Source organism: Gobio gobio (genome assembly GCF_949357685.1).
Source record: "Gobio gobio genome assembly, chromosome: 18".
Classification (NCBI taxonomy): Eukaryota; Metazoa; Chordata; class Actinopteri; order Cypriniformes; family Gobionidae; genus Gobio; species Gobio gobio.
The window spans coordinates 23,569,399-23,592,517 of NC_137111.1; the positions used below are offsets into that span (position 1 = coordinate 23,569,399).

Below are 23,119 nucleotides of genomic sequence, written 5' to 3' on the forward strand. Positions count from 1 at the left end.
GGAGGAACTTTGGATTTTGATCACACTGAAGATGGGCTTGTAGTGAACTACACTTCATCCCTGAGGACACATTGGCGTTTGGAGAGGATGACAGCACTTTGCGCAACGCACCGGAGCGCAAAAATGTACCCAAACCACAATTTTTATATTAGACGTGAAGGGCAGACCACGAGAATTTGAATTTCTTTGAGCTGGAGACTTTTCTCTATTTTGTTCATGTTTTTAGTTTTTATTTTCAAGGAAAAGAATGCTGCAGGCAGGGTCTGAGACTTGTGTTCTTACGCCGATGTACCTGATTTACCTGCGTACAAGTAAAACTCCAGTTTTTCCTCAATGAAGAAGTAAAGTCTTCTCTCCACACACGTTTCCCTTTTGATTTGCATTTTATACTAATGTTAAAAAAGCAGTAAATACCTCAATGGAATGGTACACAGCTTTGGAGTTTGTGGGACTTAATTTTCTATTTTTTAAAAGTAATTCACGTTCTTTTTGGACATCAGGATTATACCATTTTTAAGGCCAGGAGCTATAGGTCACTCATTGATCTGATCGGTTTTCAAACGTGGGGTGATTCTTCGAGTTCATTTATAGCTGGTTACTCTTTTTCCCTTGAGTATTGCTGGTCTGGACCCCGAGGTGGCTCCGCAGTGGTGTGGCGGCTCCTCGTCCGCGGCGGATCCGGAGATCGGAGTGTCTGCAGCGGCAGGAGGCGGCGGCGGAAGCCCGGCAGCGGCAGTGGCGCAGGGTCCTAAGAGCGCTCGAGTGAAAAGGATGGTGCGGCTGGCGGCGGAGCTGCTGTTGCTGTTGGGACTCCTTCTTCTGACGTTACACATCACGGTGTTGCGGAGCAGCCCGCTGCAGCACGGAAATGACACTGTGAGCTCGGTTGCGGAGGTGAGTTTAGTCTGTAGAACGGGTGACATGCCCAGATCACATTTCACTCTAAAATCAAAAGAAATTATATTTTTTTGCATTTAGAAACGTAAGTCTGTTTGTGGGATTATTAAGATGTTTTGCAGTGTAACATTCTTTCATTTTATTTTTTACATCATCCATAATTTATTTTTGTTTTTATGTTTCATCATTATTTGCAATCATTATTTTTTTGGGGGAATTTATTTAATCTTATTTTGTTTTTTGACATTTCAGTTACGAGAAATTGCATAAAGTCACAAAGCAAAAATAAATAAATAAATATCTATATTTTTGGTGTCATCAAGAATAGACAGACAGACAGACAGACAGACAGACAGACAGACAGACAGATAGACAGACAGATAGATAGATAGATAGATAGATAGATAGATAGATAGATAGATAGATAGATAGATAGATAGATAGATAGATAGATAGATAGATAGATAGATAGATAGATAGATAGATAGATAGATATAGATAGATAGATAGATATGAATAGAATATACACACACATTGCGATAATAAAACTTCCTTAAAGGGATAGTTCACCCTGAAATGAAAAATAATTTACTCTCCCTCAACTTGCTCAAAACCTGTATGCGTTTCTTTCTTCAACTGAACACAAAAGAAGATATTTTAACGAATGTCGGTAACCAGACAGTTGATGGTCCCCATTGACTTCCATAGTAGGAAAAATGTCTTAAAAAATATCTTTAAAAATATCTTATTTTGTGTTCAGTAGAAGAAAGAAACGCATACAGGTTTTTGAGCAAGTTGAGGGAGAGTAAATGATGACAGAATTAAAATTTTAGGGTGAACTATCCCTTTAACATCATTATTTGTGATGTTGCAGTGATTCATGGATTATTGTGTATATAGTCAGGTAGCTTTCACATAGCACAATTCAAACTGAGCCGGGGTGCAGTCAGGGTCAGAGATGGTCTCTTTCCCTCCAGTTAACAAGCTGCAGGCTATCATTTATCACCACTGGTCCATCAGTGTCACCCAAGCATCCTGTTAATATGTTCTTGCTTTAGACTGTGCCAAGATTAAAAAAAAAAAACTATGGTACAATCAGTCCAGGAAAGCCAAATATAGACCCTATGTATTCAATCCATTGGTGCACAACATGATTGTGGGCCATTAAAACAGAGCAGGGTTACTTTCAGGGAGCAACAGAAAACATTCTCAGTTTAGACCTTTAGTGCTGTTGGCCGAGATTAAACCTGGCTTTAATGAGTCTGTGCAGATTTAGGCTAAAAGTGTTCTGCCATCTGTTTACGGAGCAAGTGCAGTGCTCCCAGAGACCAGACCCTGGGGTCAAGAAAGGTTTGAGATCAACAGGGCTTTGTTGGGTGCATTAAAAACCCTGCGGCTGGCTTTTTGATGTATTTTTAGCATGACACCAAGATGCCTTTGTCAGTCAGCAAACGTTGGCATAGCACCATGATGAATGTGTGTTTGTCCACTATGGTGGCTCTCTTGTAGAGGAGCAGCAGCAATGTGATTCAGGTGGAGAGTTAAAGGACTGCTTTATTATGTAGTTCTCTCTCGAACAGCTGTTTGGATTTATATTTCAGAAGCTGAAAGCTAAACGTTTGTATTTCAACAGTCTGTTCACTGGTTTTGCTTCAGTCAGTGGCTAAAGGAAGTGAATGAATCCCAAGTGAGTCTTTACAGTTTAGCCCTGGAGGTCAAGTCTGTGGTTTTGTGCGGAGAGTCCTGGGACAGAACTCGCTTTTTTCCGAACACGTTTATGACATACACGGCTGTTGGAAATATGTCTGGAATGTACATATAATGTGTCAAACGTAACCAGGTTTGAGGAGAGTTGGGGGCAGCAGTGAGGGATGGAAGCAGCAGAGTTTGGTGATGACAAAAAAGCTTCACTGGCAGCTTCTGATCCCAAATAAACAGATACAGAATGAGAACCAGCAGCACCTGCAAATCTTTAAACATTCTAGTGGCCACAGCCTGAATTATTTATCATTTCTTTATCATTTATTCTAGAGGATTCACAATGTTATAGTCAAAAAAATTAAGATTTTGATATAGAATGAAGAGCATACTTACCAGAAATTTAATTAAATAAATAAATAATGGATACATTAAAAGCCAATATTTCTCACAATAATGCCAATAAAATATGTAAGCTTTCTTAAAGGAACTGTATGTAAGAAATGTATTTCAATTAATCATAAAATGGCCCTGATATGTCACTAGACATTAAGAAATCATGTTAATTTCAAATATTTATATCACTGACAACGGTTGTCCGGCCAAGATATTGTCATTTTAAAAGTGAAGTTGCAGCCCTCAACTGATGTTGATGTTGACATGTTGTGTTTTGGCCTGAAGCGCCACCCTCCACCTGTCTTCCAATCACAAAGTCAGTAGTGTTTCTGCATTCGGGTTGCCAGCTCTGCTCTAGTTACCACAGCTGCAGCTGCAAACTTTTTGGATAAACAATGTCTAACTTCACGAAACCTAAACGACCTCGTTATGAATCAGAAAAACGTCGTGACAGTGTCCGAAATAAAACAAGGATTTGAGATGCCTTTGAAAGATAGAGACGGCTGAAAACGGAGAATAATTTGAAGACTGATGCCAACGTTGCTAATTTTCTCCTGGACAGGTAAGGTTCATCTATGTTTGGCTAACTTGTACTTAATGTAAATGGACATTTCAAATATTCATGACAGTCGAACAAAGATATGCATGTTCGTGCAAAGTAACGTTAGGTTAGCGCAGATGGAGGAGGTGGGTCATTGAACTGAAAAGGTAACGTTAAGGAATTGTTTGGTAAATAAAAACGGCGAGTCGTCATTGCTAACATTAGTAATGCATTATCAGAGCCTGTTTCTCTGTCATTATGCTGGGACGCTGAGGAAAACAACATTAGCACGCCTATTAGCACCGTGTAAACGTATTTGAGACAGTAGCCTAACGTTACCTCAGTAAAAATGATTCCTCATTCGTTCTTTGCATATATAGTGGACAAAACATGCTGCAAGTTGACCTGTATGACCATTGCTAATGTTATTTAGCTTTGCTGTAATTTTACTATAGTATTTTTTCATGTGGGAATGTACTGTCACATGCGAGCGTTCATATTTACGATTATATTTGGCTAATCGCCATTAGTACATTTTTGCGATTCATAATTACTTCACAAAACATCACTCTTGAAGCATAAACATAATTAACAGAAAGAAAAAAAACTTACTGTGTACGACTCGTCACTTGCCATTGAAAGCTCCGTGTAGCAGCCTACGTTCCTGCTGCATCCTGCAGCGTATCTGGCAACCTCGAGTCAGGGGGAGGGGGAGAGGGGATACACCGCTCTACAGTCATTTGAAAGTGATTGCAGTACCAGTTTTGGCCACAGTCCTACATACAGCTCCTTTAAATCAAGTTAAATTCAAATGTTTAGCAAAATCGTGAAAATATTTTATTCTTTAATATCTTGATTAAAAACATATTACCCTTATGTCCATTGTTTATCACTTGTTTATTCTCAAAACAAGAACTGCAAGTGGCAGTTTACTGTTGAAAATATGAAAATAATCCTTAATGTTTTTTTGGTCGCACTTTATTTTACAGTCCTGTTTCCTATGTACTTATTGTAGTAATTACAATAATTGGGTAATAACTATAGGTACTAACCCTGAACCTACCAATAAACCTAACCTTAACCCATGTAGTTAACTTATAACCAGTACTTTCTAAGGTAAGTACACTGTAAGTACTGTATAATGTGCATACTGTATAATACTGTATAGTGCAATCACAAAAAAAAACATACCAAGGATAGTAGTGTATTGTATGGAAGCTTGTTTCCGCCACAGAATAAAACATTTAAAGATACTTGTGACTTTTTATCTCACAATTGTGTTTACATCTTGCAATTCTGAATGTTTTATTCAGAATTGTGAGATATAAAGTCAGAATTGCGTTATATAAAGTCAGAAATGTGTGATATAAAGTCAGAATTGCGTTATATGAAGTCAGAATTGTGTGACGAAGTAAGAATTGTGTGATATAAAGTCAGAATTGTGTGATATTAAGTCAGAATTGTAAAATATAAAGTCAGAATTGTGTGAATATAAAGTCAGAATTGTGTGATATAAAGTCAGAATTGTGTGATGAAGTCAGGTTTGTGTGATATAAAGTCAGAATTGTGTGATGAAGTCAGATTTGTGTGATATAAAGTCAGATTTGTGTGATATAAAGTCAGAATTGTGTGATGTTAAGTCAGAATTGTAAAATATAAAGTCAGAATTGTGTGAATATAAAGTCAGAATTTTGTGATATAAAGTCAGAATTGTGTGATGAAGTCAGATTTGTGTGATATAAAGTCAGATTTGTGTGATATAAAGTCAGAATTGTGAGATATAAAGTCAGAATTGTGTGATGAAGTCAGAATTGTGTGATGAAGTCAGAATTTTGTGATATAAAGTCAGAATTGAGAGATATAGTCAGAATTTTGTGATATATTAAAGTCAGAATTGTGTGATATAAAGTCAGAATTTTGTGATAAAAATAAAGTCAGAATTGTGTGATATAAAGTCAGAATTGTGAGAAAAAATCACAATTCTGACTTTATAACGCAATTCTGACTTTATATCACACAATTCTGACTTCATCACACAATTCTGACTTTATATCACACAATTCTGACTTTATATCACACAAATCTGACTTTATATCACACAAATCTGACTTTATATCACACAATTCTGACTTTATATCACACAATTCTGACTTTATATCACACAATTCTGACTTTATATCACACATTTCTGACTTTATATCACACAATTGTGACTTTATAAAACGCAATTCTGACTTTATATCACACAATTCTGACTTTATAAAACGCAATTCTGACTTTATTTCACACAATTCTGTTTTTATATCACACAATTCTGACTTTATAAAACGCAATTCTGACTTTATATCACACAATTCTGACTTTATAAAATGCAATTCTGACTTTATATCACACAATTCTGACTTTATAAAACGCAATTGTGACTTTATATCACAATTCTGACTTTATATCACACAATTCTGACTTTATATCACACAATTCTGACTTTATAAAACGCAATTCTGACTTTATATCACACAAATCTGACTTTATATCACACAATTCTGACTTTATAAAACGCAATTCTGACGTTATATCACACAATTCTGACTTTATAAAATGCAATTCTGACTTTATATCACACAATTCTGACTTTATAAAACGCAATTCTGACTTTATATCACACAATTCTGACTTTATATCACACAATTCTGACTTAATATCACAATTCTGACTTTATATCACACAATTCTGACTTTATATCACACAAATCTGACTTTATATCTCATAATTCTGACTTTATATCACACAATTCTGACTTTATAGAACGCAATTCTGACTTTATATCACAATTCTGACTTTATATCACACAATTCTGACTTTATAAAACGCAATTCTGACTTTATATCACACAATTCTGTTTTTATATCACACAATTCTGACTTTATATCACACAAATCTGACTTTATATCACACAATTCTGACTTTATAAAACGCAATTCTGACTTTATATCACACAATTCTGACTTTATATCACACAATTCCGACTTTATAAAACGCAATTCTGACTTTATATCACACAATTCTGACTTTATAAAAAGCAATTCTGACTTTAAATCACACAATTCTGACTTTATAACACACAACTCTGACTTTATATCACACAATTCTGACTTTATAAAACGCAATTCTGACTTTATATCACACAATTCTGACTTTATATCACACAATTCTGACTTTATAAAACGCAATTGTGACTTTATATTACAATTCTGACTTTATAAAAAGCTATTCTGACTTTATATCACACAATTCTGACTTTATAAAACGCAATTCTGACTTTATATCACACAATTCTGACTTTATAAAACGCAATTCTGACGTTATATCACACAATTCTGACTTTATAAAATGCAATTCTGACTTTATATCACACAATTCTGACTTTATAAAACGCAATTCTGACTTTATATCACACAATTCTGACTTTATATCACACAATTCTGACTTAATATCACAATTCTGACTTTATATCACACAATTCTGACTTTATATCACACAAATCTGACTTTATATCTCATAATTCTGACTTTATATCACACAATTCTGACTTTATAGAACGCAATTCTGACTTTATATCACAATTCTGACTTTATATCACACAATTCTGACTTTATAAAACGCAATTCTGACTTTATATCACACAATTCTGTTTTTATATAACACAATTCTGACTTTATATCACACAAATCTGACTTTATATCACACAATTCTGACTTTATAAAACGCAATTCTGACTTTATATCACACAATTCTGACTTTATATCACACAATTCCGACTTTATAAAACGCAATTCTGACTTTATATCACACAATTCTGACTTTATAAAAAGCAATTCTGACTTTAAATCACACAATTCTGACTTTATAACACACAACTCTGACTTTATATCACACAATTCTGACTTTATAAAACGCAATTCTGACTTTATATCACACAATTCTGACTTTATATCACACAATTCTGACTTTATAAAACGCAATTGTGACTTTATATTACAATTCTGACTTTATAAAAAGCTATTCTGACTTTATATCACACAATTCTGACTTTATAAAACGCAATTCTGACTTTATATCACACAATTCTGACTTTATAAAACGCAATTCTGACTTTATATCACACAATTCTGACTTTATATCACACAATTCCGACTTTATAAAACGCAATTCTGACTTTATAAAAAGCAATTCTGACTTTATATCACACAATTCTGACTTTATAAAACGCAATTCTGACTTTATATCACACAAATCTGGCTTTATATCACACAATTCTGACTTTATAACTTGCTATTGCGACTTTATATAACGCAATTCTGACTTTATAACTCACAATTCTGACTTTATATCACACAATTCTGACTATAAAACACAATTCTGACTTAATATCACACAATTCTGACTTTATATCACACAATTCTGACTTTATCACACAATTCTGACTTTATATCACACAATTCTGACTTTATATCACACAATTCTGACTTTATATCACAATTCTGACTTTATAACACTCAATTCTGACTTTATATCTCACAATTCTGACTTTATAAAACGCAATTCTGACTTTATAACACACAATTCAGACTTCATTTCAGACAATTCTGACTTTATAACACTCAATTCTGACTTTATATAACGCAATTCTAACTTTATATCACACAATTCTGACTTTAGAACTCACAATTCTGACTTTATATCACACAATTCTGACTTTATAAAACGCAATTCTGACTTTATATCACACAATTCTGACTTTATATCACACAATTGTGACTTTATAACACACAATTCTGACTTCATTTCACACAATTCTGACTTTATAAAACGCAATTCTGACTTTATATCTCACAATTCTGACTTTATAAAACGCAATTCTGACTTTATAACACACAATTCAGACTTTATATCACACAATTCTGACTTTATAACACTCAATTCTGACTTTATATCACAAAATTCGGACTATATATAACGCAATTCTGACTTTATATCATGCAATTCTGAGAAAAAAAGTTAGAATTACAAGAATTACAAGTCAGAATTGTGAGATAAAAAGTCACAATTACTTTTTTTATTTTTATTTTTCTGTGGCGGAAACGAGCTTCCATAGCCATAGTACTGCTATTGAGGGAAACATCCCAATTAGTGGCCCTAATATTCTCCGATCAGTGAAGGTTTTTGAATGCACAATCCTTAAGATTTTACATTTTGGTCTTGAATATTTGGTTACATGATTGTCCACACTCCAAGACGTAGTGTATTTTCCTCCTAAAGTCAGAAAAGCAATTATTTTTCGACTTCATATAGGTGTTGCATTGAAAAGCCTTTTGCACTTTGTGTTTAGCCTTCGTTTCCTGTCCAGTCTGCTGAGAAGACCCCCCGAGAGGCTCCCAATTGAAATGGTGTCATGCTCCTTGAGCAAAGGGAATGAAGAGGAAGCGGGAGGTGGAAATAGTCCGAAATGTAATGGGGGCGTCTGTATGTCACCCTTGTGTCTGTTTTCATAGTCAGAGGCCCATACGGTTTGAAGAATGGTGTGTGTAATGTCTTTGTAGGAACTGTATAATGTTCTGTCATGGCTACAGTTGTAGTAATCCAGTATATCCAACATTTTCTAGGATTTTGAATTGACAGGCGAATAGGCGTTGGTGTACTCTGATGATCGTTACAGTTTCTCAGTCTATTTTTCTGTCAAACCAAGATGATATTACATCAGTATTGCTGACTTTGTCCTTTACATCACCTTGTTTTTAAACACTGCATATTGTTCATTATTTAGCACTCGCATATCAAAGTTGTTTTGGGAAGTTTAACTCCTTTAAATGAACCAGTTCATTTGGGTGGGCCAGTTAAATGAACCAGGAAAAGCTGTACTGATTATCATTATTGAAGTGTTAGTAGTCTAACTACTTTTTTCAAAAGGGTAGCTTGACTATAGTTTAGCCACTTTAAAATCAAGTATCTTGGAAAACAACTGTTTCAGAGTACCTTCCCCAAAACGGCTGGACTGTTTTCCCCTTTTACCTGAAGCGAAATGCATTCTACACTGCACTACTGCTCTCTGCACTTAGGCAGTCAAACAAAATGGCTTGAGTGAAAGAGAGGGAGGAGAGAAAGAGACAAAAGATTGATGGTGCCCTTTGATCTTATTGTCTAGCTCAGTATGCATGATTACAAGCTACTTATAGCTGTCCAATTGTGGAGTAATTGCCCCCTCTGTGTGTATGTGACAGCGAACACATGCCTTGGCAGTCTTACAGGAAAACAATTACAACCCTCTTTGACAGGGAAAAGCATATTTTTTTCTGTCAGCCAGCAAGGCACACAACAATTTTGCAATATGTGTTTCGTTCTATATCTATTTCAGCAGCTCTAGCGTGGAACCGTGTAGGACTGTAGCCAGAAATCCTTTCTTGATCCAAGGAAAGACAGGAGCCAGGCCATCAGCCTTTGATGTTTCCAACTCCTTAAAATGACTAAAGAATATCTTCTTTACATTTCATAAAAACAGACAGAAGTTTTGTTTTCAGACTCTGTTGAGACAGATGTGAAACATAAGAGGTTATGAGGTCAATATTGTCTGTGCTTACTGCAATTAGGCTGCCAATTTGAAAGAAAAGTTTTCAGAAAAAAATAAGATTGTCAAAATTTACTTGTGCTGTTTTAAGGAAAACAGAACTGAATGGTTCAAGAATCTTCGGTAACACTTTTTACGGTGTCTTTGGTACATATGTTACATGTAGTTACTATAGTAATAACTTATGAATAAATAATAATAATTTATGCATAATTACATGCAACTAACCCTCAACCAAACTCTAATCCTAACCCTATAGTAAGTACTTAAAGGGTTAGTTCACCCAAAAATGACCCAAATTCTGTCATTAATTACTTACCCTCATGTCGTTCGACACCCGTAAGACCTCCGTTCATCTTCGGAACACAAATGAAGATATATTAGTTGTAATCTGATGGCTCAGAAAGGCCTTTATTGGCACAATGCACGGTTCACTCTCAAGACCCATAAAAGGTACTAAAGACGTCGTTACAAAGTCCATCTCATTACAGTGGTTCTACAATAACTTTATGTTTTTGTGCGCAAAAAAAACCTAAATAACGACTTACATAGGGATGACCGATTTCAAAACAATGCATCATGAAGCTTCGAGGCATTATGAATCAGCGTGTCGAATCATGATTCGGATCGTGTGTCAAACCGCCAAACTGCTGAAATCACGTGACTATGGCGATTCAAACCGCTGAATCGACTCACTGATTCATAATGCTTCGAAGCTTCATGATGCATTGTTTTGAAATCGGTCATCACAATATAAGTCGTTATTTAGGGTTTTTTTGTGCACAAAAACTATTCTCGCCGATTCATAAAGTTATTGTAGAACTACTGTAGTGAGATGGACTTTGTAACGACGTCTTTAGTATCTTTTATGGGTCTTGAGAGTGTAAAGTTTGGGTGAACTAACCCTTTAATATTAAATGTATAATTACACTGTAACAAAGACACCTTAAAATAAACTGTAACCGAATCTTCACATATACACGCGTTTGGGTCAGTATAAATCTGTACTATTAATTTTTTATTCAGCAAGGATAAAAGTGACAGTAAAGACATTTATAACAAATAAATTATGATCTTTTAAACCTCCTGTTCATCAAATAATCCTGAAAATGTACTAGGGGTTCCACAAAAAATAGTTTTCAACACTATTAACAATAATAATAATAAGGAAAATTTCTTGAGCAGAAAATCAGCATATTCGAATGATTTCTGAAAGATCATGTGACACTGAAGATTTGATTAATCATGCTGAAAAAAATTCAAATTTGCCATCACAGTAATACATTACATTTTAAAATATTGTATTTGTTTTTACAATATTACTGTTTTTATGTAGTAAAAATAGTAATATTTTACTGTATATTTTATCAAATAAATGCAGCTTTGATGAGCTTATTTAAACTCACCCAGACTGCAATTATTTGATAAAATATATAATTAAAAAAATCTTTTGAACCAAATTATATTTTATTTTTGTGTGTGTGTTCCACAGAAAAACAACAACACAAACAATACTGGGAATAGCATTAAACACAGCGACTAATTATATAAATAATGATAATAATCAAATAATTAATTTAGATTTTCCCCTCAGTCCCTTTAAATGATCAGATTCAAACTTCTCTCCACCCGATTATGTTCACCAGGCTAATCTTTTTTTATGAGGCTTTTTGTGATCTCTTGCAGCTTTAAATGATGGGCTATTCTCCTAGTGCTCTCATAAGATCCACAGAAAGTCTCTAGTGTGTGTGTTTATATTATGGGGTGATAAGGAGCAATGTAGCACCTGTGGGTAATTAGGCCATTTGAGGTGAGATTGAGTGAGTGGAGCTGCTAATGTCTCTAATCTCCGTCAGTGTAAACAAACAGTGCTGGGCTAAGCTGGATGAAACCAGTATTGTTTCCCTTGATCTCAGTCTTCAAGGTTTCTTTCGTGAACATATGGCTGGCTTAAAGGGTGTTAAAGACGTCTAGGTTGCAATCGCATATTTCAGGTGGGAAGAAAAAGATGCCTGTGCTCAGGTTGCCATTTTTGACGCATTTCTGGCTGGCAAGTTTATATAAAGTCCTCAATTTGCCTGCTTAACTTCCTGAACTGATTCAATGAACAAATCATGCTGGAGAAACCAGGTCAGAACATTGTAGCTGGTTTGTGACTAGTCCAAGGTGGTCTACCAGCATTAACCAGGTTGACCACGATGATCTACCAGGTCAAAAACTAGCTGATAGTTGATCTTACCAAACATCTAGAGCAGCAAATGACCACTGATGACTAGCTTGAACTAGCTACACTCTCAAAAAAAAAACAGTACAAAATTGTACCTTTTAAGGTACACGTGGCCGTCACTGTGGTGGTAACCTTAAGGGTACATTTTTGTACCTCTAAGTCAGGGGTAGGCAAGTTCAGTCCTAGAGAGCTGATATCCTGCAGAGTTTAGCTCCAACAAAGCCACCACAGTATAAAACGCATGGCTCCCAGCATGCATTGCAGCATTAAGTATGTCACCATTGTTGAGATGCATTTGCTGGTTTTTGATATCTGTGTGCGTCTAAACTTTTTCCCCTTTGAATGTATTTAAAAATCAGAATTCAGAATGTCTGATCTGTGCCAAAAAAGTATTGTTGGTGAATATTATTTATTAATATTTTTATTCAGTGATGAGTTTAATCAAACACTTTTATCCATGACAATTTTTGATTATGGCTTCTTTTGATTTGAACAGATTATGTGTTTTGTAACAAAAACCACAAACTCGCATAAAAAGCCAAGAGTCAAACTGCCCAACTAAATGAAACACCGATCACCATAATGGTGACCAAACATTTTCAATACAACATCAACATCTAAACCTCTGTTAATTCTCAATAAGAACTTCTATCGATGTCTTTCAGGGTTGGAGCTAAACACTATTCCATATGTCACCTGCTGTCAACACAATCTCACGGCAATTTGTAACTATTTTAAGTTTTGGCGAATTGGTGCTTACTTTTTTCGAAACATTTTACATTTTTGTACCATTCACATCGTACAAATTCATACAAAATTGCCACCTCGTAAATAGTTGTCCCGTGAGATTGGGTTGCCACTGTGCGCTCCTGCTGACGGTGACCTCTGATTGAGACTTGACCTCTGCCATTTTAACCAGTGAATAATGAATCTAATGATGTTGAGCAATGTTAACCACTTTCATCTGTATTTATACCGGGGCGCTGCTTTTTTTCCTTGTTGCGAAGTTACACAATGTAAATATACTTCCACGCTGAGTCTAACATCAATTGTAGATCGTCTCACGAGGTCAGTGAAGAAACAAGCGGATAATTGAGATTAATTTTTGAATCTGTGACAACAAAGAGTTGAGAATTATACACAGAGGGATGATTCACTCCGAATGGCTTCCTTTAACATTTATCTTTATTCAAAACGATTCAAGTCCTTCAATGTCTGTGGGCCAACTGGTGGGTCGGGAAAAAATTGGGTCACAGGTTTATTCTGATAGTGGACAGCTATGCTAAATGCAAACAATAAAATGCAACTAACCTTATATAGTTAGCATGATAAAATAAACAGACTCATTAACTTTTAAAAGGGAGGTGAAGCAAAACTCATTGAGAGCTACACATCTAATATTCCATTGTTTCTCTTATTGTTTCATGCAGAATAATGTCAATGCAGAAAGCAGCTCCTCTGTTCAGATGGGGCAGGGTGACAGACAATCCAGAGTGGCTCATATTCCAGCGTCTCAGCCTTGGGCTCAGAATCGTGGGACAGGGGGAAGCCTGCAGAGAGATGGCCCAGGAGCTTTTGTGCTGGACCTGCAGAACTTCCCTGATCTTTCCAAAGCTGATATAAATCGGCAGAACCCCAACATACAGGTAGGAAGATGTTGAAATTCAATTCGTTTTCCGAGATTTAACAAATCGCTTGCAATGTTAGTTTCATTTATAATATTATTTTTTATATACAGTATAAAAGCCAATGACCTATATATCTTTATTTTTCTCACCCCAAATGTATTTATTACCCCACTTTAAGAAAACACAAATCTAACAGAATACTTATTTGCCAATGAGGTAAGAAATAAACGTATCAATATACTTGTGTAAATTAAATAATATTCTCTTATTTTACACATTTCTGCAAGCAAGTTTATTTGAATTAGACAAAATAATGAATAATAAAATGATTTTTTTTTTTTTTTTTTGCTGTGCACATTCACAAACACAAAGACTTTAAAGGAGACATGGCTGACCAAGCACATAAAGTAAATTCTTTTAAAAAGGGAAAGTGGCAGAAAGCCCTGATGCACATCAGCACTTCTTTTCAAAAACAGAGCCTTTTGGTCCCCCCGCCTTCTCTCTCTCTCACGCACACACACACACACACACACCATCTAACATCCACCTGGCCGAGTCTCAGTAACCACATACACCTGCACGGCACCGGCCGCCTACTAATCCAGCACGGGCTCGATCCACATCAGAAGGGAAAAACATGCGAGTCTTGACCAAGAATGGCAGAAAGGATAGAGTGTATCGATGTCTTAAGATGGCAGTGAATGTGTGTGTGTGTGTGTGAAGCTCGGGGGGGGGGGTGTGCTTGTGGGCATGGGTATCTTTGATCCAAAGCATCATCTGGCTTTCATGGTCTTAAGGAGGCTGAGAGGCCCTTTGAACTTGATGTTTAGGTGGAGAGAGCGAGAGAAAGAGAGGCTAGAGAGGGGAAGCCCACCCCCTGCCCCAATCTGGGAGGCACATGTGTTACTTGTGGGGTGTTTGGGTGGGGTGGGGGGTGTCACTGCAGAGCCTCTCAGAGCATGACCATGACCTAAGCCAACGTCCATCTGGACCTCCACAACATCACACTACCCCTCACTGTTTGATGTTCCACAAAACCTCTCTCCGTACAACAAACACCCTTGATCTGTATGATTATTCTCAACATGTGCAAGTAAACAAATTAGATTCACAATAAAAGGGACCGATACAGACTGCAGTGTTTGATTTAGTTTTATAGCACAGCATGAAATTACTGTTTTGAAATGTTTCTTACAAAAGGAAATAGTTGGAGTTTGGATTTTATCAGATGGTAATAACATAGTACTTTGATATATCATGGTACGGAATGATTAAAATAAATAAATACATTTGTGTGTGTGTGTGTGTGTGTGTGTGTGTGTGTGTGTGTGTGTGTGTGTATCCCTAACCTTAAAGGAGTAGTTCATTTTAAAAGGAAATATTACCCCATGATTTACTCACCCTCAAGCCATCCTAAGTGTATATGACTTTCTTCTTTCTGATGAACATAATCAGAGTTATATTAATAAATATCCTGAAGCAGCCAAGATTTATAATGACACGGTTTGTGTTTGTTTGACCACGAGTTTGAAGCTCAAAAAAGGGCATCCATCCAACATAAACGTACTCCACAGGCTAGAGGGGGTTATAAAGGCGTTCTGAAGCAAATCAATGGGTTTTTGTAAGAAAAATATTCATATTTAAAACTTAATAAAGTAAAACATCTAGCTTCCGCCAGACCGCCTTCTGTATTCACCTTACGAAGAAAGTGTAACACCTCTTGCAGTTCAAAACACTTACATCTGATATCATTGTCGCGCCAGTTACGCTTTTTTTGCAATACGGAAGACGGTCTGGCGGAAGCTAGATATTTTACTTTATAAAGTTTTAAATATGGATATTTTTCTTACAAAAACGCATCGCATCGCTTTAGAAGGCCTTTATTAACCCCCGGAGCAGTGTGGAGTACGTTATAGAGTACTGCCATTATAAAGCTTGGAAGCGTCACAATATTTTTCAATATAACTCCGATTATGTTCATCAGAAAGAATAAAGTCATACACCTGGGACAGCTTGAGGGTGAGTAAATCATGGGCTAATTTTCATTTTAAAGTGAACTAATCCTTTAAGGTTGAGCAATAATAATAACAACAGCAATGTTCGCCTTAGTAAACACTACTAATGACAGTATCTTTTAAAATCATTTTAGGTTACCATAGAAGTGGTGGACAGCCTGGAAGGTTCTGAGCCAGAGAAGGGATTACGCAAAGAAAACAAGCCTGGCTGGGTGGCTCCTAACTGGAGGAACTGGTGGCAGCGTTCATCTTCCTCGTCCTCAGCTTCCATGTCCACTCCAAAGGGGCCCGATGAACAGGATTACCCCTACGAGAGCAACACGGAGGACAGCAACTTCCTCAAACCGCTCGGAGACTGGGAGCGAAGAGGGTCTGCCGGGACGGCAAGCAGAACACAGACAGAATACGGTACGTTGCATCTTGAGTTATTGTCTTAATGAAGGACTCTACAAAGCTTAAATATGGCTCTGCCGTGAGGTGATGGAATCTGTAATTTGCACGTCAGATGATTTACGCCGTCACTATAACAAGGACAGCACTTCTTATGGAGTTTGTGATTGTAGATTGCTTCCTGTAATAGACAGATTCCTGTGTGGCAGAGTCTGTCTCCTCGACAGAAAACACTCCTGAACATCAAAGGAGGAAAGAGAGAATCCAGAGCATCTGTTCCTCCAGTCTAATAGCTCTCTTTCTGTCTTTTTGTTGGTAAAGTGGAGCTAAATGAGTGAATGCGTGTTACTGTCAGAGTCTGCAATTCCTGTCAAACACATTCTTACCCTGTCACCACTTGCCTAAACCCTTCTGCTTATGAGGAACAGTCTTTGATCAATGGGTTAAGGTAATATCAATCCGAAGCTAAAAAATTCTCCGTATAATTTTTCCTCGCAACACACACGGCCTGTTGTGGCCGTGACTCATTCCTGAGGGTTTGCCATATCTGCTCTTGATTGGCTTATTCGTTTCCATTAGCGGTGTGTGTAGGCTCATGTGGGTTTCAGACATGTTGTTGCCTGTGAGTTGGCCCGCACTCAACTGTGACCATGCGGTTTGACGGCGCTGAGAGTAATGTTGTCTTTTTAAGACCAAAGCTCTTTGTTTTTCTCTCATCAGGGGGAGTGGATATAGATTGTGGTTGCTTGGTTGGTTTGTGTGTGAGTGTGTGTGTGTGTGTGTGTGTGTGTGTGTGTGTGTGTGTGTGAGTGTGTATTTATACACACTACAAGAAAAGTTTGAATTATGTAATGGCCAAAAGAAAATGTTAAACAAATCAAAACGCTTTTATAATTTAGCTTTTTCATAGTTGCTACCCTTGGCTGTTTTTCCTTCATTATCTGAATTAATGAATATTGGGGAAAAAAACGTTTTAAATAATAAACAAAAAAATTAAATAATAATGATGATGATTATAATACAAAAAGCTTATACATTTAAAATAGTTTTGCATATAAATACAATGAATATTATTAATCTAACAATCATTGTTTATGTTCTATTAATTAATAATAATTTTAAACATAAATAGATTATTATTATTAACATGTCAGCTTTGTTTTGGCCTCCTTCAGGCATACTTAAAGTGCTTGCTAATCCAACACAAGCAGATGTTTTTTGTGTCTGACAGACCAACTGTAAACGTCCATTGTCAGGATATAAAAACTATATTAAAAACCATAAAACTGTAATGTCAGAAAAAGACATTAGAACACTCCACCTCAATACTTCAGCAACTGTTTTGGTTGCCCCTCATCACTCAGTCAGAAATTTAAGAGTAGTTCTAGTACATTGTTTAAAAAGGAGTTGGAAGTTGGCGTAAGTATGCAGACTTGGCTCATTCATTCACCCACTCCCATGTGTATCAGCCAATTAGAGAGGTATGCTAATAGTATAGGCCAGCAGACCGACTTTAAGCGCCTCAGGTATGTGAAACATACAGTCTAAATCAGATCTACTCAGTGGGACAGGAGTACAGCACAACCTGTGCTTCAAGTCATGTCATAACACTCAAGTGCCAGTGAATGTGTGAAATTTGACTGTTTTCTTGCCTCTATTACAGACTACATCGATGGGGAAGGTGACTGGAGCGGTTGGTCGCCATGCAGCGTGTCTTGTGGAAACGGCAACCAGAAGCGAACCAGATCGTGCGGCTATGCCTGCACGGCCACAGAATCACGGACATGTGACATGCCCAGCTGTCCCGGTAAGACAGCCTTTCCTTGGACCATCCTTTAGAAAGTTATACAAGAAAACTCCTGTACCTAGATTACGAAGTGGCATATGCAGCCAAATGACCATCTTAAACATGAATGGCACTTTCTTATGTACAGGGATTGAAGATGCTTTCAAGACGGCAGCGACAGAAGTCAGTCTGCTTGCTGGCACTGAAGAGTTTAATGCAACAGAGCTCTTCGGAGTTGGTGAGTTATTTTGTAATTTAACATCACCTGAGTAACTGGTCACTAAGAAAACCAAAACCCCATGCCAGCTTTTATAGGACCGTCAAGCAGAGAGATGGCATTAGAGAAGACAGGAATACAGCTTAGCTTTCTAATACACCAATAAAACCTACTAGCTTACTGTTCTAAATGTAGAAAAGCCTATAGTTACCCTTACGGAAATTAACCATGGTTTTATTGTAGTAAAAATGTAGTAACCATGGTTTTTTGGCTAATTGAATACCATTTATATAACTACAGTTTTACCACAAATACCATGGTTAAACTATGGTTAGAGAATCAAAACCATGGTTAATTTGCGGTTACCATGGTTTTACTACAATAACCATGGTTTTTTGGTTTTATTTGTAGTAAAACCATGGTTTATTTTCGTAAGGGTAGAATAGAAATAATATTTCTTGGTAAACGTTGCTTACATACCACAACACCACTACTGAATCCACAGCGTGACTAGTGTTTGTAATCTGATTTCTTATGAGTTTGCTCTTTTTCGTTAATCAAAACTATACAGTGCAACTAGTGTGATTTGTTCATAGTAGTTCATAATAGTAGTAGTTGCACACTATGGTTGCAACTCATAAGATTGATTCATTCACGAAACGGACCAGTCTTATGACTTTCTTCTTACTATATAGTGCAACTACTTGAGAAAGTTGAAACCCAATACTTACGTTTAAAAGTGTAATCTGGCAATATTTCTAAAAATATCAGCCAGTGCACTGGTCACAGTGAATTCTGGGTAGGGCAGGCCGCGAAGGATCCATCAAGCATTTTATCCTTCATTGCTCGGGTAGGATGCAGCCTCTGAATTGGGACCAAGCCTGCAGCACTCGTGTTAAAAAATGAAGCCGACGCGCCTCTATCGCCCCCAGGTGGTGGGTCCCAGTATAGCTCATAACCCCCGCCCCTCTGTGTATTCTAATGGAGGTGAGACAAACTAAACAATCAAATTACACTTCATATATTTTTTTCCCAAAGTTGGTTTTATCACGATGATTTCATTTCAAGTGTTCGTTTTTGAAATAAGTTTAGTTTTAGATTTAAAAATGGGGGGTGTGACGTCATGATTGACAGCTGAGATTGACGGCTTCTCTGAGTGAAGTTGTCACTGAGGCACCAAGGGACTTTTTGGGGAGGAGATTGGAGCTTAAGCTTTAATTTCTATATTTCCATAACTGATAATTTCACACCGACATAATGAATTGTTCTGCATCTGCGAGAGTGTGGGCGGGCTTTTGATATTGCACCTCTACTTCCTGCTCTCTACTGCGCAGACTCGGTCCCAAATCTGCGCAAGATGTCAGCGCCATATTCAGACCTCCGGAGTCTTCACTCTTCTTCAGCAGAAGAGAATGAAGTCGCGTCGTCCATATTTTTTTACGGTCCATGATTGGGGCGCAGCTAAAACCATACAGCACAACCAGGGAAGTCTAACCAATTCCCGAACAAATGACTCATGAGTTGGTTCTTTTTAGTGAATCAAACAAATTCAACTAGCAAGTTATGATGAATTTAAAGGGTTACTTCAGTGATTTAGCATTAAGCTTTGTATCAGTAGAAACCCGGTAATATATTCAAATTATGGTACTTTCCCCGCTCATATCCCCCTGAGATGAGATAATAATGCATTTTATTTCTGGAAAAAATCCTCCGATGACGCAAATATCGTCATTTTGTGTCATCTGAGGATTTTTTGGCCAGAGTCTAAAAGACTACAGCCAGTAGAAGGAGCTAGTTCCACATGTTTTCAACCCGCCCATAGTGGAGGGATCTCACTCACAGAATGTAAATGCACTCGTCTCGGCCTCGGGCATTCATAATGGAGCGGTGCAGAGAAAAATGAGTGTTTCAACTTTTCAATGAATTCCTATGAAAGTTTAGCTTCCATAGGCATGATCTGAAAACGCACCAGACTGGACACGTGCCGTGAATGACTGCCACACTTACCTCAGCTCTGCTCAGCTCAGCTCTTACTTTGCTCTCGTGATGAATGAAATCTGATTCCTGCTGTGTTTGTTCCGTGCCTTCCGTTCGGCTCACTCATGCGTTATTGAAAAGACACGTTCAGTTTTTAATTGTAGTGTTTATTCTCTAACTGAACTAAATGATTATATTACTATGAAAAACAAAACGATGATGGGGGCGGTGAAATGGTGGGCAAGTCATAACCAGTAGCCATGGCTTGGGAGTGGCCTCGTTGGGCAGCGAAGCAAGTGCATTCTGGGAGTTGTAGTCTTTCATCCACATGAGACAAAAATGCATTTTATGTCTTTTCTCAGTCTAGAAGGCACCAAATTCAAAAATAATTTCACATTTCTACTACATAAATGACCCAGTTTAAATACACATTCATCTTCCCAGCGCTGAAGTACCTCTTTAAGGGGACTAAAATCAGTTAAAGATATATATGAATAGTTCTATCAGTATTATGTTTGTTTTGCATTTTTATTTCATATATTTAATCAGTCAATTACTGTATTGCATTTTTATTACAATCATTTACAATCATTATATGAACCTTTAAGGAATCAATAAAATTCCTTGCAAATATCATTCTTAGCAATCAATAGTAGATATTAGAGATATGAAAAGTGTTAATCAGACATTTAAACATTACTTTAACTCTTTCCCTGCCAGTGAAAAAAATGTATTATTTCTATATTTTAAAAAAAAAAACTGTTTTATTCTATCTTCATGCATTCTTTTTTATCAACACTTGAATATGAGTAAATTTCATAAAAAAAGCTACATTTTGAGCAAAAATTTAGAACATTTTTACATAGATGGGGTAGATCGAGTCCATCAACACACCCAATGCTTGCACAGCTCTAACCACTTCCTGGGTCAACATTTCACTCTGCAACATTAGGCCGTTTTGATGTTTATTGTTGAGGATCGCATTCTTTTTCATATGCATCTGCTTACATATGAGATCACTCATTTCTGCTTCTTCTTTGTCTGTGTTTTGATCCGGAAATACTGTACTCGTTCAGAAGATGTATGATAGTGCCACATAACATGTCACAGTGAAAACATGGAAAGCCGTAAATTCTCATCAATGGCGGGGAATTGTTTTCTCATGAAAGACGATCACTCGTCAATGGCGGGGAAAGAGTTAACTGTGTGATCCTGATTGTGATGTTGGTTACTCTCCCTCAGATACAGACAGTTGCGAGCGTTGGATGAACTGCAAGAGTGAGTTCCTCAAGAAATACATGAGCAAAGTGGCCAACGACCTACCCAGCTGCCCCTGCTTATACCCAACTGAGGTGGCCTACAGCACTGCAGAAGTCCACGATGCCACAACGAGGCGCAACTTCCGCTGGAAGGACGCCAGCGGGCCAAAGGAGAAGCTAGAGATCTACAAACCCACTGCTCGCTATTGCATCCGCTCCATGCTCACGCTGGAATCCACCACGCTGGCGGCCCAACACTGCTGCTACGACGACCACATGAAGCTCATCACCCGAGGAAAAGGGTCCGGTACGCCCAACCTCATCAGCACGGAGTTCTCCGCTGACCTGCATTACAAAGTGGACATCCTACCATGGATCATCTGTAAGGGCGACTGGAGCCGCTACAACCAGGCTCGACCGCCCAATAACGGACAGAGATGTGTGGAGAACCCCCAGGATGAGGACTACTACAAACAGTTTGAGGAGGCCAGAGAGTTTTGAGCCGAGAAGCTGCTATGCTCCTAAAACAGAGTAGAACTCATGTTGAAAACTGTCTGTGTGTTTCAACGGGACTTGCTACGAGAAACAGACAGCACCGTCTACAACAAGCACAGATCATCTTCATACGGTTGCCCTCAGAACCTCTTTCCAGAGTGTTTTCATGGAAAGAAATAATACCAAGTGACTCATCATGGTTCTTTTTGTATTGATTATCTATATTACTTGGGCTTTCTCAACATATGTGCCATTCTGTCTGAATTTTTATAAGGAGTAAAAGGGAAAAACTAAAGGGAAGTCATATCAGGAATCCCCCCACCAATGATGGGCTGACAGCGAGAGATGATTTTGCATGCTTGTATTATGCCCTACATGCAGTTGGAAGGCATCTCCTCAGGATTCTTGGACAGATTCAAGGATATCGGATACAATATTCAGGTTCCTGTGTAAACATGCATATATTTGTCTAGTTGGATGAACAGAATTCCTATATAATGTCCTGTTGTATCGCTTGTCCTTTTTTTTTTTTTTTTTTTTAACACAAAACAGTCAAAAGTTCCTGCATAATCTTTGCAAAGTATTTATTGAGTCATAGTTATGTGTCGATGGTAGGGGTTTGTGCATATAGATGTATGGATGCATTTTGAGTGCTAAATAAATAGGCCATGTCACAAACATCAGCACCACCAAACGACTCTCAATGTGTAAAATCTGCAGGAGATGATTCCATATAGGAACTGCTGAGGTCCAAGGGTCTTTCACCTTATGTTACAGTCAAATGAGATCCATCCTCGGATATTAAACACGTTAAGCCAACCCACAAGACTCCTATTAGCGCCATCCAGAAACAGGCCTAAGCTCCGCTTTTGATGTCTGATGCAAAATACTCTTCCCCCTTTAAATGGGGCTCAAGGTCTTTTTTGCAAGCTTGCTCATATTCTCAAATTCCTCAGTAATTTCTCTGACTA

At 37.3% G+C, this 23,119-nt stretch overlaps 1 protein-coding gene across 1 annotated transcript; it reads left to right on the forward strand.

Moving 5' to 3' along the window:
• The first annotated feature begins 15 nt into the window (after nt 1-15).
• Nucleotides 16-22,839, forward strand: ism1 (isthmin 1). Its single transcript, XM_079842604.1, has 7 exons — nt 16-125; nt 615-894; nt 13,812-14,027; nt 16,159-16,432; nt 18,078-18,221; nt 18,349-18,438; nt 21,637-22,839. Exons 1-7 carry the CDS (start codon nt 88-90, stop codon nt 22,152-22,154), a joined length of 1,560 nt encoding a protein of 519 aa, XP_079698730.1. The 5' UTR covers nt 16-87; the 3' UTR covers nt 22,155-22,839.
• Nucleotides 22,840-23,119: the final 280 nt, after the last annotated feature.

Bases quoted from the DNA above. Each gene is read 5' to 3' on its own strand.
- ism1 (XM_079842604.1), top strand. From the start codon at position 88: ATGACAGCACTTTGCGCAACGCACCGGAGCGCAAAAAT. The intron at 16,433-18,077 runs GTACGTTGCATC...CCTCTATTACAG, and splicing joins CAGAACACAGACAGAATACG to ACTACATCGATGGGGAAGGT. The intron at 18,439-21,636 runs GTGAGTTATTTT...ACTCTCCCTCAG, and splicing joins AACAGAGCTCTTCGGAGTTG to ATACAGACAGTTGCGAGCGT.